We start from the raw sequence: 16,552 nt of genomic DNA, 5'->3' as shown, positions 1-16,552 counted from the left end.
GGACAGAAGAATCCCAAGCATTGTTATAATATACTGGGGACTGACTGGCTAAGCAGGAGTACAGTGGAAAGGGACCTAGGGATTATGGTGGATAAATGGCTGGATATGAGCAAACAGTGTACCCTTGTAGCCAAGAAGGCTAACGACATATTAAGGTGCATTAGGAGGATCATTTCAAGCAGATCTAGAGAAGTGGTTGTTCCCCTCTGTTTGGCACTAGTGAAACCACATCTGGAATATTGTGTCCAGTTTTGGGCCCCCCCAGTATAAAAAGGATGTGGATGCAATAGAGCAGGTTCAGCAGAGGGCAACAAAAATGATTAAGGGCTGGAGCACATAACCTGTGAGGAAAGGCTGAGTGATTTGGGCTTGTTTAGTTTACAGAAGAGAAGACTGAGGGGTGATTTAATAGCAGACTTCAACTTCCTGAAAGGGAGCTCTAAAGAGGATGGTGAGAAACTGTTCTCAGTGGTGCCAGATGGCAGAACAAGGAGCAATGGTCTGAAGTTACAGAAGGAGAGGTGTAGGTTGGATATTAGGAAAAACTATTTCACCAGGAGGATGGTGAAGTACTGGAATGCTTTCCCTAGAGAGGTGGTGAATTCTCCATCCCTAGAGGTTTTTATATCCCAGCTTGACAAGGTCATGGCTGGATGACTTAGTTGGGGCTGATCATGCTTGTAGAAGGGGGCTGGACTAGATGACCTCCTGAGGTGCCTTCCAGCCCTAGGATTCTATTATTGTAAGATTCTATGATTTACAGAGTGCAGCATTTTAACTCAGTGGAAATATTAGAAATCTTAGCTCAGATGGATTGGATTGAAAGTGAAATATTTAGACCTACCTGGTGTTTCTTTCCATGTATTCCATGATAGTCTTAATACTATTTCACAAAGGATGTATCTTCACTACAGATCTGTTTTGAAAGAACGTCTTGCGAAAGAGAACATGTAAAGATGGACATTCAAAATGGAGTATCTACACACACCAGTGGGGACCAAAGGTTTGATCCATTATTTTGAAAGCCCCCCTTCCCCCAGTGCAATTTCGAAAGATAGTGTCCACACATACCAGGCTGCTCTTTCAAAAGAGCAGGGTCAGGAAGCGCCACCGGCAGGGTCACATGGCGGATGAACCCTTACGGGGCTGCCACCCACCATCCCTTTAAAGGACCCCCTCCACAGGCCTAGGTCTGCACACACTGAGAACCAGCAACCTGTCCCCAGGCTTAGAGATAGAGAGTGGAGGAGGCATCCTGGGCACCCATGGACCCCAAGCAGCACCCACCGCTCCATTGCGGCTGTGGCCAGCACGCTGGCTGCGGTTCTGGCCACTGTGCTACAGCAGCTCTGGGTGGCCACTCTAATAGCCATCCTCCTGGAGGCCATTCTCAGGGTGCAATGTCCCCAGCCAGTCCCTTGGGTCTTCTGCCACCTGTGGAGATTCCCCACAAGTAGCGACTAGTGGGACCAGCCGGTGCTGGAGGATTGGGGCAATGACCGGTGTCTAAAGAACTTCAGGATGACCAATGGGGCATTCCTGGAGCTGTGCCACTGGCTCACCTCTATCCTCCAGCACCGGGATACCCACCTGAGGCCAGCACTCCCCCTGCAAAAAAGGGTGGCCATCGCCCTGTGGAAGCTGGCCACCCTGGACAGTCACTGATCTGTCAGCCACCATTTCAGGGTGGGCAAGCTCACCGTTGGGGCCTTCCTCATCGAGGTGAGCCTTGCCCAGCTCCCACCTAGACAACATATAGGAGGCGGGGAGCACCCTGGCAAGGGGCACCATCAGGAAATGGGGGTGCAGCCCATGCTAGTGACAGGAGCAGGGATGGGGACGGACACGGGCGGGTACCCTGCGGACAGGGGTGAGGATGGGGACGTGGATGGGTGGGCACGCTGCACCCCACCCCACGCTATTGATAGTGCCCCCCTATGCCCTGCAGGTTGTCCAGGCTATCAACAAGGTGCTCCTGAGGCAGCTGGTTCATGTTGGGGACCTGGACAATGCCATCTGGGGCTTCCAGGAACTGGGCTTCCCAAACTGCTTCGGGGCCCTTGATGGCACCCACATCACCATCCAGTCCCCAGATCACAGCTGCGGTGCCTATGTGAATCGCAAGGGCTACCACTTGGTGGTCCTGCAGTCTCTGGTCAATGCCAACGGCCAGTTCCAGGACATTTGTGTGGACTGGTCCAGCTGCACACACAATGCAAAGGTCTCCTGGAACTCAGGCCTGGGAAGTCGCATGGCCGAGAGGAACTTCATCCTCTGGAGGGAGCTCCCCATCAGGGTCATGATGATGCCACCCTGCATCATGGAGGACTTGGTCTATCCCCTGAAGGCCTCGTTGATATGGCCATATACCCGGGATACCCAGCCGAGCCAGGACCTTTTTAATGAGAGGCTGAAATGGGCCTGGAACACCGTGGAGTGGGCTTTTGGCCACCTCAAGGGGTGTATTAGATGCCTGAACACCAGGCTGTAGGTGGGCCTCCCCAGCGTCCTGGCAGTGGTTGGGGCCTGCTGCACCCTCCATAACCTGGTGGAGGTGAAATATGAGCCCTACATGCACAGGTGAGCTGCCGAGGAGGGGTGCAGTTACAAATAGCCCCCTGCTGTCCTGTGCCGTCAGGCCCAGCAGAACAGGCTGTGGGTATGGGAGGTCCTGCGCCAGGCATTTGAGCAGGGGCCATGGAGACCCCCCCACCCTGCACACATACACCCTACTCACACCCTGCACACACCACCTGAACCCTGCACATACACGCACACCCACCACCACAAATGCACAGGGGAAACAGGGGAAAGCATAAAAACAAACTATTTACGTGGTCACAAAACTGTGCCCGTCAGTTCTTAGGGGAACTATTTATAGATGTGGGGAAGGTGAATGGGAAGCTGGGGGGAATTATTTACAGATGGGGGGAGAGTGAATGGGGAGCCAGGGTGGGGGGCCTCACCCCTCGACAGGACTCAATGGCCGGGATCCTGGTTGCCTGCACCTGCCCATTCCTCCCTGTGCCCACGGGCCCTGCTGGGCTGGTGGCATGGGGAGATAGGGGTGCTGTTTGAGCATGGCCCCCCCTTCTGCGCTGGGTGTGGCATGGGGGGAGGGGGAGGCAGGGGGATCGTACTCCAGCTTGCTGGCCCAGGGTGCTGTTGCAGAGGGACAGGGAGATGGGGGATTGGGGCAGGGGGAGAACCTGTTGATGGAGGGGAGGGGACGTTCTGGTAACAGGGGCACCGGGGGTGGTGGGAGGATGATGGGGTTTGGGTGCAGGAGTGGCCCATGATGTAGCAGCGATAGGGACCAGGTGGCTGAGCACAGCCTGGCTGAGGGTGTCCAGGATGGCTGCCACCTGGTCCCATGCCTGCTGCTCCACGGTGAGCCACTGTTGCACCATGCTTGTCAGCTCCTGCAGGGCCGCCATGTGGCCCGCATCCTCCTCCTTCTCTCTGGCCTGGCGGTACCGGCAGAGGGACTGGCAGCAGCCCCACGCTGTCCCTATCCAGGGCCTGGGCCGCTCCTCCTTGTCCTCTGTCATGGGGCTCCCCGGGCCTGTCACGGGGCTGATCTGTCTGCTGGCTGCTGGAGCTGTGCAGACATAAGGGGAGAGGAACGATCCATTAGTCCCAGCAAGGGACTCCTTGTACTCCCCTTTCCCCCCACCCCATCCCAGGGGCCCTTCAGGGACCGCATCCGGGGTTCCCCATCTGGGTTGTGGAAGTGCTAGCTCCCTTCTGCCACCCTCCATCCCTCTGCAACCTGGCAGCCCATGGTGCTGTTCAGCCCACACTGTGCTGAGTGCCACACATCAGTCCTCTTGGACCAGGGTGACGGGACCATCTCTTCTGCCCGTGTACTGGGGCTGATGTCCCTGTGGGTGGGCTGCGGCTGCCCCGGGTGGGACTTCACGCTCCCTTCCCTGGCCCTGTGGCCACCAGCGTGCATGGTACATACCTATGGGTCCCTCCAGGAACTTGGGCGAGGTGCAGTCAGAGGAAGCCAGGCTGGATGGGCCGGACAGGATGTTGATGATGAGGGCCCCCTCACTCAAGCCCTCAACACCACTGCTGGTCGGGATCCTTGGTGGGCACCTGTGGGTGGCCGGTGGTTCCTGGCCCTCCTCCCCCTCGGTCCCCATCTCCTATGGCTCCGGCTCATTTGCGGGGTTAGAGGTGTCCAGGAGCATGGCTGGGGGTCCTGCCTCCTTGGGCCTAAGGAGGCAGTCAAGTTCTCTAAAGTAGGGGCAGATGGTGAGTGCTGCCCCGGACCACCTGGCTGTTTCCTCAGCCCAGCAGTAGCCCTGCTGGAGCTCCTTGACCTTGGACTTCGCCTGGTCCGGGGTCAGGGTGGGGTGACCCCAGCCAGTGAGGCCCTTGGCCAGGTGCTCGAACACTGCTGTTTTCCGGCACCGGACCCCCATCTGGTGCAGCACCTCCTCATCTGCCCAGAGGGCGAGGAGGTCCTGCAGCTCGGTGTCAGTCCAGGAGGGGGGCCAGCACTTGGGTGCCTGGCTCCCCTCCTGGGAGGACTTCCCCTGCTCCCTGGATGGCCCCTGGGATGGGCGGGAGCCCTGGCTTCTGACCATGGTGCCAGAGGTGGTGTGGCTTCCCCCGGGGCATCATGGCTGGCAGCAGGTTGAGCAGAAGCATGGGCTCTCTGCTGCCTGCATGCTCTCAGCTTCTTGCCTGAGCGTTTCTGGGTGCCTGCATCCTTACACGTGGCCAGACGCTGGAGCCATAGAGTTCTGCCTGAGCTGTGAGCGGTGCTGCCACCTGCCAGCTCAGTGCCGCCATGGAGGACTCCCTCTTTCAAAAGAGTGGGCGGCAGAGCATCTACACTTGCTCTCTTTTGAAATAATCTTTTAAAGGAGAGCGCTGTTCCCATCCCAGGAATGAAGGACTGAGTTTGAAAGAATGAGGGAGTTCTTTCAAAGTTAATTTTAAAAGAAGGTCATGTGAGTGTGGACACTCTGCTGGTTCTTTCGAAAGAATTCGGTCTTTGGATCTGCATTTTGAATGTACTTGCTAATGTAGCCGCACCCCCACAGAACTAATCGTAAGTATCAAATAGTTTTGGAAACACCAAACCACAAAAAAAAAAACAACAAAAAAAAACAACAAAAAAACAAAGAAACCTCATACAGCCAGATAAAACAGTTCTAAACGTAACTTCTTTAAACTGCTCCTCCAAACAACTGAACAAATAATGTAAAGTGTTTCTAGCAAAGAACTACTATATAGGCCAAAGCACAAAACTGGGATAACTCAAATACAGAAGTCAGAGAAGGAAAAGTTAAAGCTAAGTAAAAATGTTTCCTATTTCTGAGGAATGTAATTAGTTACCTGATGTTACTGACTGCATTACTGACTGTAGGACTGGCCTTCAAGTGACACAACATAAATTGCACATATTCTACAATGTGCAGCACACTACATTTTTGGAATGTTTCCCCAAAACAAATTTTGAAAACAAAATACTTTGTTGAATATAAGCCATTTCCCCATTCATCAAAGAACTGTAGAAGGCCTTGTGGGGACCTCATATATCACAAATGAAGAAAACAGAACATACACAATCCTTTGATGTTGTTCAAGTCCCTCAATGTGTCATGAGCCCCAACAACATGCTGCGCTTTCCTTTTGGAACTGCCTAGTGTCATGTGAGGCTCATTTTGTATTCCATTTCTTTCTTCTGACTGAAACCGATTTCCAGTCCAACAAACTATGCCAGCCTCTAATCTTTGGTGTTGTACATAGCTTCAGTAAGCTCTCTGCTTTAATAAGATTCCATTTGTCAAAACATAAATGAAATTCAAAAGTATTTGAAGAATGTGCAGATTACTGAATGCTTTGTCATAAAGAGGCAGCCTGTATGAGTGACTGAAGTAGAGAACTAATTTGGATAATAAGAAATTGGTAATGGAAATTTTCCTTGCACTGGGGCTCTACGGCATTGAGGTGCATCCTCAGGGTGGTGGATTGAGAAAGCTTTCTGTGGTGTTGTCTTGAGGGGTTGTGCTGAATAATATGGAATAATGTACCATGGACCAACAATACCTAGGAGAAGGGAAACTCTGATTCCAAACTGGGCAAGACCAAGACATTTAGGCACATCAGTCTAGGAGAAGGAAACTGGTCTCAAACCTGCGCTCTCTCCCTCCAGTGCATGTCACAGTTCCTGTGCCTATGCACGATGGTTGGTAAGAGAATAGAGAGTGGGGCTGGAAAACACAAGTCTGCCTCACTTAAATAAATTTGTATGTGAAGGTATATCTCTTGAAGCTAAAGATTTACCTCTTGCCCCACAGTGGGTTGATTTTTATGTGACATCTGTAATCAGCTCTGCTGATCAAGGATTGGTTTAGTTGCTAACCAGTGGTGTCATAGAAGAGGAGATCTGTCTATTGATTGATCAGTCCACACACACACACACACAAAAGACATTTTGCAACACTATCTACTCATTTCTGTCTTGTTTACTGTAATTTATTGGGCATGGAAATATACAAAGTCATTTGGAGATAGAGCTCATCTCCACTTTGGACAGAATGCCATCCAAAAGGATGTTATTTGACACCCTCTAGGCCCAGAGTATGGACCGCTGTGAAGTCCCCTGATTAGACATGGATGGTATAGAATACCATTGGGAAAGGTGGAAGGAACCATTCCAGAGAAAGTCCTTTACTGCAAATATAGACCTAACAGCTGTGTCTACACTAGAGAGTTCTGTCGACAGAAGGGCTGCGTCTACACGTGCCCCAAACTTCGAAATGGCCATGCAAATGGCCATTTCGAAGTTTACTAATGAAGCGCTGAAATGCATATTCAGAGCTTCATTAGCATGCGGGTGGCAGCCGCGCTTCGAAATTGACGCTCCTTGCCGCCGCGCGGCGCGTCCAGACGGGACTCCTTTTCGAAAGGATGCTGCCTACTTCGAAGTCCCCTTATTCCCATGAGCTCATGGGAATAAGGGGACATCGAAGTAGGCGGCGTCCTTTCGAAAAGGAGCCCTGTCTGGACGCGCCGCGCGGCGGCAAGGAGCGTCAATTTCGAAGCGCGGCTGCCACCCGCATGCTAATGAAGCTCTGAATATGCATTTCAGCGCTTCATTAGTAAACTTCGAAATGGCCATTTGCATGGCCATTTTGAAGTTTGGGGCACGTGTAGACACAGCCAAGGAGTGATCTTGAGTGACTATGCAAATGAGTGGCCTTTTGCACTGTTGAATGCCCTCATTTGCACAACCCTGAACATAGCAACATGCTGTGTAGATGTAGCCTAAGGCTACAGTTACACTACAGCAATCTGTCTATAGAAGTTACTGTTGAAACAGCTGTTCTGACAAAACTTCTGTTGGCAGATCACATCGGCTACGTCTACACGTGAAGCCTACATCGAAGTAGCTTATTTCGATGTAGCAAACGTCTACACGTCCTCCAGGGCTGGCAACATCGATGTTCAACTTTGACGTTGCGCAGCACCACATCGAAATAGGCGCTGCGAGGGAAAGTCTACATGCCAAAGTAGCACACATCGAAATAAGGGTGCCAGGCACAGCTGCAGACAGGGTCACAGGGCGGACTTAACAGCAAGCCGCTCCCTTAAAGGGCCCCTCCCAGACACACTTGCACTAAACAACACAAAATACACAGAGCTGACAACTGGTTGCAGACCCTGTGCATGCAGCATGGATCCCCAGCTGCCGCAGCAGCAGCCAGAAGCCCTGAGCTAAGGGCTGCTGCCCACGGTGACCATAGAGCCCCACAGGGGCTGGAGAGAGAGCGTCTCTCAACCCCTCAGCTGATGGTCGCCATGACGGACCCCGCTATTTCGAAGTTGCGGGACGCGCAACGACTACACAGTCCCTACTTCGACGTTGAACGTCGAAGTAGGGCGCTATTCCTATCCCCTCATGGGGTTAGCGACTTCAACGTCTCGCCGCCTAACGTCGAAGTTAACTTCGAAATAGCGCCCGGCACGTGTAGCCATGACGGGCGCTATTTCGAAGTTAGTGCCGCTACTTCGAAGTAGCGTGCACGTGTAGACACGGCTATCTACACATAAAAATGGATTGATTTTTTGATCCACCCTGTTGACAAAAGGGCCCCCAGAGCATCTACACAGCTTTTTTGTCAACAGTTTCTGTTGACAAAACACATTTTGTGTGTGCACACTCCTTGAGTTTTGTGTACAAAATGCCAGTTTTGCCTATAAAACTCACTAGTGTAACCGTAGCCTAACTTCCCTACACAGATGCTTCTAGTGTAGACATAGCCCAACATAGCCACTTACCTTTTAAAATATTCCACATATCCATTTAAGTTGTTAGCTAGGCCATCAACATGATAATATCTGAGTATTTGCACTTACACTTTCCACAAAATATCATGTAGAGTTCTGTGTATGGTGAACCAAGACAGAAGATGGATACTGTCCCACACAAACACACACACACACAAAACAGAGCATGCATAAGCATACAGTAAATAATGGAAGTCTTGGAATGTGTCTAGAAGGCAATAATCTGTAGATTAAGCTGAAGTACAGCATATGAATATAATAGTTTTTAAAATTGTGTAATTAAAATACATTTTATAAAGCTAATGCACATTAAAAACTGGCTAGTAATAGCGCAAACATTAATCCTTATTGTAACTCAATTTGGACCTCATCATTGAACACAAATTAACTTTGTTTCATTTCTTCATTTTTTTTAAACTGTGTGCCATTACTTTCTGAACTTTGGATGACCAGTTTGAAAAACAGGCTACAAAGGGAAAAAAAGATATTAAACAGCCCATCCATAACAGAAGGATTTAGCTTATTATAACGTAGTCATTCATGAATTAAATACCGCAGTCTTCTTCTATATGGCTCAAGAAATCTTTAAAGAACTCGTGGTAATGAATTCAGAGAACTGTGCTCAAACTAATATGCTCTGATTTAATTATCAAATTTTGTACATGTGAAAGCCAAGTCATAAGTCTTTGCCTGTAGGGGAACAAACCTGTCCAACCATCCATAATTTAATTACTCAATCTCCAAATGCAGACTTGATTTGCTTCAGTGAATGTAGCAACAACAAACACTTCCAAAGCTCAAGAAGAAGTTCACTGTGTGGTTTTGTTAGATAACTTCCTGCTTTAGGAGAGAATAGGAGTTGTGGGTGGGTTGGATTGCTTGGTTGGAAAATGCATGTTATTGGATTGGCACAGACAAGTGATATTCCATATCTCAGGCCATATAGAGATATTGTTGTATTCACCACACAATAAAGATATATCACGTTTTATACAACATTTCAAGATTTATTTATCATGAGGCTTACTAATCAATTGGGAGTATGCTATGTATTTTTATTGTCCCTTTATACTTCACTAATTTGTCATCCATGCATGTCAGTAGTCTAGTTAGAAGTCATACTACCTTCTGTGGACGTGTTAAAGTGACAGCGCATTGAAGACATTTCATTAAAATATATCATATAATTGAGCTGTGATTGAAACAGCTTCTGAAGATGTCTAATATATCACAGCAAACTACACATCATTGACACACTTACTGTGGAATTAATTTTTGCTGATAGTGAGCCTGGGGAAGCATGGCATTAATTAAAATGGTGTTCTTAGTACATCATTTATTTTAGCTTAAAAACACACACAAGGACTGATCCTGCTTCCGGTGAAATTAATAGCTAACCCCTACATTTATGTTCAGTAAGGTGGGTGTGTTCAAGCAAATTGAAATATTGTTTATTAGCATTACTGGCTTGCAAACTTTTCCTGAATTAAAACAGTCAATTGTTTAAAATTTCTTATTTTCACCAATCTGTGATCTGTAGCATCATATTTAACGTTCACTTCCCCCAGCTGAGCATTAACATTTTGCGTCAGTTACCATAGATAATGGAGAAGAGGGATCACAGAGTGAGATAGTGTGTTCTAGTGGACAGGGCACTGAGCTAAGATTCAGGAGACCTCTGTTCCATGCTTTGCTCTTTCACTAACCCACTATGAGTCTTTGGGCAAATCTTTGTTTCACTGATTGCCCTCTCCTTTGCCGTTCTTATCTATTTGAACTGTAAAGTCCTCTGGCCAGCAATTATTCCTCCTACTACATGTCCACCTAGGACCTTAAGTGGGACCTGTAAGCATGACTGCAGTACAAATAATTGTGTATAAAGAGAATCAATAGATCCCTAGTGAGGATATTGCTAAACCCCAGCTTAACAGTAAAATAGGACAATCAGTGGTTTTCCCTCCCAGATGGAAAATAAAATGAGATATTCAAATTTTACTATTACACTCATCCTTCGCTATGTGAACACAACTGGTTCCCAGCTTTCTGCTCATAGGCAAAAACTCGTAAGAGGGATGCTAAATACCATTAAGCATACATTAAAGTTTCCGATTGGTTCCTAGTGCTCCTAATTTGGTGAAGGAGTGGCAGCAGATGGCGCTGCTTTAGAAAGGTGAGTGAACCTTGGGTTGGGGGTGTGGTTGGACAGGGTTAAAGGCTGGGGGCAGTTTGGGACCATGAGTGGAAGGGTGGGTTAAAGCCTAGTGGCAGGTCTGGTGGAGGAGGTGGCGGCTTGTTTCTCTGGGCTGCAGCAGTGGTACCTGTGGGAGGTGTGGCAGACTGGGAAGTTTGGGAATCAGTCCGGTGCGGGTGTTGGGAGTGGGCTGTGCCAAGGGGTGCGTGGGGAGCTGCAGGCCGGGGGTGTGTTGGGAGCAGGATGGGCCAGGGGGTGCGTGGGGAGCTGCAGGCCAGGGGAGTGTTGGGAGTGGGCCTGGTCGGGCCATGGCATGCTGTGGGAATGCTGGAAGCGTGCTGAGCCAGGCAGGCTGGGCTGGTGGGTGCAGGGCGAGCTGTGGGCTGGAGGCGTGTTAGGAATGGGCCGGGCTGGGACAGGGCATGCTGCAGGCCGGGGGAGTGTTGGGAGCAAGCTGGGCTGGGCAGGATGGGCCAGAGGGTGCAGGGGGAGATGCAAGCCAGGGGGAAGCATTGGGAGCAGGCTGAGGAATACCGGAGAGTGTGGGCGGAGCTGTGATCCTTGGGGAGCATTAGGAATGGGCTGAGCTCGGGTGTGCTGTGGGCTGGGGGAGCGTTGAGAGCAAGCTGGGCAGTGGGGTGTGCAGGGAGCTGCTGGCTGGGGGGAGTGTTGGGAGTGGGCTGGACTGGGGCGTGCTGCAGGCTGGGGGAACGTTGCGAGCCAGGTGGGCCAGGCAGGCTGGGCCAGAGGATGCAGGGGGAGCTGCGAACTCGGGGGTGGGGGGTGCATTGGGAGCGGGCTGAGCTGGGCCAGAGGAATGCCGGGGCGGGGGGGGCTACAAGCCTTGAGGGAGGGTGTTGGGAGTAGGCTGGGCTGGAGGATGCAGGAGGAGCTGTGACACATGGCTGGAGGCACCCGCATGGCTGTGGGCACCACACTGCGTGGTCAGAGCCGCTCTACAGCACGCCGCTGCCCAGCCACATGGCGGGGGCTGCTCTGACATTCACAGCTGGAGGAAATGGTGGCTGCTCTGGGCTGCACCAGCAGTAAGCAAGTCCTTAACTTACCTGGGGGAGCGGGTTGGGGGACTGGGCCAGGTGGGTGTTGGGAGCAGGCCAGGTTGTGGGGTGGCAGGTGGGGCTGTTGGCCAGTGGGAGGTTCAGGCTGCGGCTGCTTGGGGCCATGGAGCCAGCAGGGGGTCAGGCTGTGGTGGGTTGGAGCCGCGGGGAGGAGGGTAAGGCCTGTATTAGTGGGGGTCGTTGATGCATCTAGTGAACAAAGGTAAGTATATGTGTCCCTCATTTAAGCAAGTACTCATAGGTAAAGTACTTGATTGACAAGGGATGAACGTACAGCATTCACATAAGTATTTACAAATCACGTATACAGACTTGGAGGCTGATTCTACAATCCATAGTCATGCAAATAATTTTGTTTTCTGGGAAATTTGTCACATTTGAAACATGAACATATATGTCAGAAAAGGAGATAAACAACTGCCTTGGAAATCTTCAGGGGTAATACTCACAGAAGTAAGGATTACTCTCATGAACAAGAGTTTCATGACCAGCTCCTTGGAACACATCATTAATCCACATATAACTGCTCATTTAACTCATTTCTGCATCAAAACTGATTTATGTTACCTGCAGTGAGATCACTCTGTGCTTTCCCTGGTTTATAGAAGCTCATTTTAACTTTCCCATCGCCTAGATAAAGGAGGAGACCAGCTGAAGTCTTATGTAGTTTACTGGCCAGCAAAAGTCCCTCTTTGTTCCAGGTGCGAAACTGAAAACTGATGGAAACTTCATTTTTTCCAGATGTGTCAGACAATGCCAGATAGCCACTGGCACTCAGAAAAGTGACAGGAACCATCTGTGGCTCTGAACAAGAGAAGGACATGTTGCCCTGGAAACAAATATGAAAAATGAAGCATTAGGAAAGTTCTGAGAAACACAGTTCATTCTACATATAGTTGCATGAAGATACTTGCGTTTCATTATGACAGTGAACAAAAGCTAATATTCAGGAAGCACCATGAATAAATAAATATATCAACACCCCCCATCCCCTCCAAAAAAACACAATTTTTTTAAAAATCTGGGCATAAAAGTCAAGTCTCTCATAAGCAATTATGGGATACAGGTCTCTACCAAGTCAAGTAAAACTCTGGATTACATACGACAGAATAACATCCCACGGAGTACATGGAAATAATTTGATTTTATTCTGGACTTGGCCTGTGAAAGCTTCAAGATACCAGATAAAATGCCAGTGGTAGCTACAAAGTTTACAGGTGATTAAATGCTTACTAGGGGGAAAGGGTGTTACCAGGGGGCCGGTCAGCCATATATGGCATTCCATTTTTGGTTCTTGGGAAAGTCAGTTTATTGAACTGAAAAAACAATCTCTTCAGTTCAGTCTGATTTGGATTCTGAACTGAGCTCACTCCAGCAACAATGCAGACAAAACTGTCATTCACCTAAATAAGAAGCACAAATTTAGTAAAGCACATGACCTCACTGCATATTAAACAGTGGCAGTCTTTGTCTGGCTCTTTGGAGGTGAGTTCAGAGCCAGAAAAATACTTGCTAGTGGAGACAATTCTGTACTAGCATCTGCACAGTAACCTATCTTCACTCAGGTGACCAGAAGAGGACGATTTATGCCCACATCTGTGCAGTCAAAGCAGCACCAGGCTGAGCAGGACACAGCTAAAAAGAACAAATTTAGTAACACAAAAAACTACATGCTCAGTTGGCAAAAAGGACTCATAATAAACACAAAATTATAACAAGTTCTACAAAATACAGGGAACAGAATAACAATAGCAGATTTCCACATTATGGTGACAAAGCTAGTCAGTGAACATTTTATGACTCTTGGTACTCAGATAATAAGAACTTTATTATTTAAATACTTGCTGGAATCTTTCAAGCTATAAATAAAATCATCCTATATGTCTAATGGCTATCAGATTTTTCCCAAAAAGTTAAAACAGTTTTTTTTCTGGTTGACAAAAACCTTTAAATATTCTAACTAGAACTATGACCTACCAATGTCAGGTATCAACATCTGTGTAATAAAACATACATCCACAAATTATGTTTTCTTACAGAAAATCCAGAGAAAAACTGCAACACATTTATTCCTGACCTTGCAACAGGTATGTCCAGACAGCAGCTAGATACTCATAGCTAGTCTGTGTGAGCCAACTTGAGCTTATAGGCTTTGGGGTGCAGCAAGTTTCATTGCTGTATAGCTATTTGGACCCTGCAAGATGGGAGACTCCCAGAGCTCATGGTTCTACCTGAGCTGGATGTCTTATATAATAATATGGCTGTGTCTACTCTACACCATAATTTCGAAGGAGCTTATTTTGAAGTTCGACTTCGAAGTAACAAACTTTGAAAATGCTTGTCCATGCCCACAAAAGCAGCTCAAATTTGCCATGCACCGCTTTGAAGCAGTGGCCCAGCACTTTGAAAGGAAGCATTTATACATCTATGGTCTTTATTTTGAAGTAAGAGGCCAAGAAATGGCGCAGATGGAGGTTGCATGGCTGACAAGCCCTTCTGGGGCCTGTAGCCAGCCAGTCCTTTAAAGGGCCCCTCCCAGCACATACACTCTGCACATGGTGCCCCCCTCCTGGTGATCTGGCAATGCTTGGGCTTTCCCATCAGCACCAACTGGCAGGACCACCTCATGCTGGGGAACTAGGATAACAACTGGTGGATACATAACTTCAGGATGACCAGGGAGACATTCAAGGAGCTCTGACACTGGCTCGCCCCAGCCCTCCAGCACTGGGACACCAGGATGTAGCCCACATTCACCCTTTGCAAGAGGGTAGCCATTGCCCTTTGGAAACTGGCCACACTAGACAGCCACTGCTCTGTCGGACATCAGTTTGGGGTGGGCAAGACCACCATCGTGGCAGTCTTCATCAAAGTAAGACAGGCTGGGGCCACGCACCCAGCAAAGGGACACCTCGCAAGGGGTGGGTCCTGCATGGGGCTGGGGGCCTTCCTTGGGGTCTGGGAGGGGGGCCCTGAATGGGGATAGGAGGGGAGCCTTGCATGGAGGCTGGTACCACCCAGATATGTGCTCATGGACACATGTGTCTTGCACCCCATGCAGGTCGTCCGGGCAATCAACACCCTCCTCTCCCTGGGTGTTCACCATTGGAGACCTGGATGTTGTCCACATTGGCTTCTTGGACCTGGGCTTCCCAAACTGTTTTGGAATGCTGGACGTCACACACAAAGACATCTGGTCCCTGGACCACAATGTAGGTGCTTTTGTAAACAGAAAGGGGTACCACTCTATGGTTCTCCAGGCCCTTGTAGATGCCCAGAACCAGTTCATGAATATGTGTGTGGGATGGCTGGGCCCACAATGCCTGGATGTTTCGGAACTCATGGCTCAGCCTTCGAATGCAGAAGGGCACCTACTTCCCCTTGCGGGAGCTGCTGGGAGGAGACATAACCATGACCCTCTGCATTGTGGCCGATGCCATGTACCTCCTCACCTGTGGCTCATGAGGCCCTACACAGGATGCACCAGCCTGTCCCATGACATGTGTAACGCACAGCTGAACCAGGTCAGAAACACAACTGAGCAGGTGTTCGGGCAGCTGAAGGGATGATTTAGATGTCTCATCATGAGGCTGGAGGTTAGCCTCCTGAAAGTGCCCACTGTGGTTGCAGCCTGCTGTGCTCTTTACAATATTACGGAGAGAAAAGGGGAGCCCTTCACCCAGGCCTGGGCCACTGAGCCTGCTGGCAGGTACAAGCAGTCACAAGCACCCTCTGCTGTCAGGCACACAGAGACGGGGTGCATGTCAGGGAGGCCCTGCAGGAAGCCTTCTCCTGTGGCCCACAGTGACCCTCCCACAGCCAACTCCCGGCCACACCCCCAATATCCCCCCATCTCTCCACACAATAAAGATGCAGGAGTAGGGGTGGAACTTAAACTTTATTATTATAAAGAAAAATTGCATGTTTATAAACCTCTAAACAGCACGAGTGCCTACAATTATGTCCAAGGGGGAAACTATATACAGGAGGATGGGGTGGGGACAATGGGGGAGAGAACTAACATGGAGGAGGGCTCTGGGGTGTGTGAGGACTCATTTGTCCACCGGGGTGGAGGGCCAGCAGCCATGGTGGATGGAGGACCCCCACCCCACCCCTGATGTGGGGACCCCATTGGGGTTGGTTTGGGACCAGGACAATGGGAAGATAAGACATTGGGGGGTATGGTGGCCTTGGGGTTAGTGGGAGCCATGAGGGGAATGGAAGAACTGGTGTGGAGGGAGGGGTCTGCTCACCCTGGATGGGACAGCCATCAGCCCTGGCCAAGTGCCAGGCATGTGGCATGTGGGAGGGTGGACAGGAGCAAGGCCCCAAGGTCAGTGGCCACACCAGGAGCAGTGGGAGGTAGGGGCTTTGGGACGTGCTGCGGGGAGTGCTGCGGGGCTGGCTGGTGAGGGAACGGGAGATTGGGTGAGGCAGGTGGGCACAACCTGGGCCAGGGTTTCCAGCTGTCAGCCACATGGTAACCATGCCTCCTGCCCCTTTGCCACCTAGTCCCAGAGCATTGTGGTCATCTCCTGCAGGATGGCAGTCACCTTCTTGTCCCCTCATCATCATCAGGACCTGACATATTGGCTTCCACATGGGATTGCAGAATCAGGTGGGGTGACTGAATCCCATCCCTCCACGGCTGCTGGCTGGTTCTGGATGGGTATGGAACAGCTCCTGGATGGTGGAGCTGTAGAGACAGAAGGACGGCCCATGAGTCCTGTGTCCTGACCCCTGGGGGCCAGAGCCCCTGCGCTGCTGGCTCCCACTCCACTCCCCTGCTATTGGATGTCCCAGGGGGCCTCCTGGGATCCCAGGTGTAGAGGGGGTCCTGCATGGTGAGGGTTGGGCCTGGTTTGGTGGCCCCACTTTTCCCCCGGCATGTGGACTGTAGGGCTGTACAGGGGGCAGGCACTAAGTGTCATGCAGGTGTGTGGCCCCCTGCTGCCTTTGGTAGGGGATG

At 50.1% G+C, this 16,552-nt stretch overlaps 1 protein-coding gene across 1 annotated transcript in view; it reads right to left on the bottom strand.

Moving 5' to 3' along the window:
* The window catches only part of CNTNAP4 (contactin associated protein family member 4), a 488,087-nt gene that overhangs the window by 155,905 nt on the left and 315,630 nt on the right, over positions 1-16,552 (bottom strand). The window contains exon 8 of the mRNA XM_074994161.1: positions 12,151-12,412. Coding sequence (XP_074850262.1) covers positions 12,151-12,412 — 262 coding nt within the window. The remainder of the gene's footprint in view (positions 1-12,150; positions 12,413-16,552) is intronic.

The sequence above is a fragment of the Carettochelys insculpta genome, chromosome 5, assembly GCF_033958435.1.
Source record: "Carettochelys insculpta isolate YL-2023 chromosome 5, ASM3395843v1, whole genome shotgun sequence".
Taxonomy (NCBI): domain Eukaryota; kingdom Metazoa; phylum Chordata; order Testudines; family Carettochelyidae; genus Carettochelys; species Carettochelys insculpta.
This window is presented reverse-complemented; position numbering and strand designations above follow the sequence as displayed.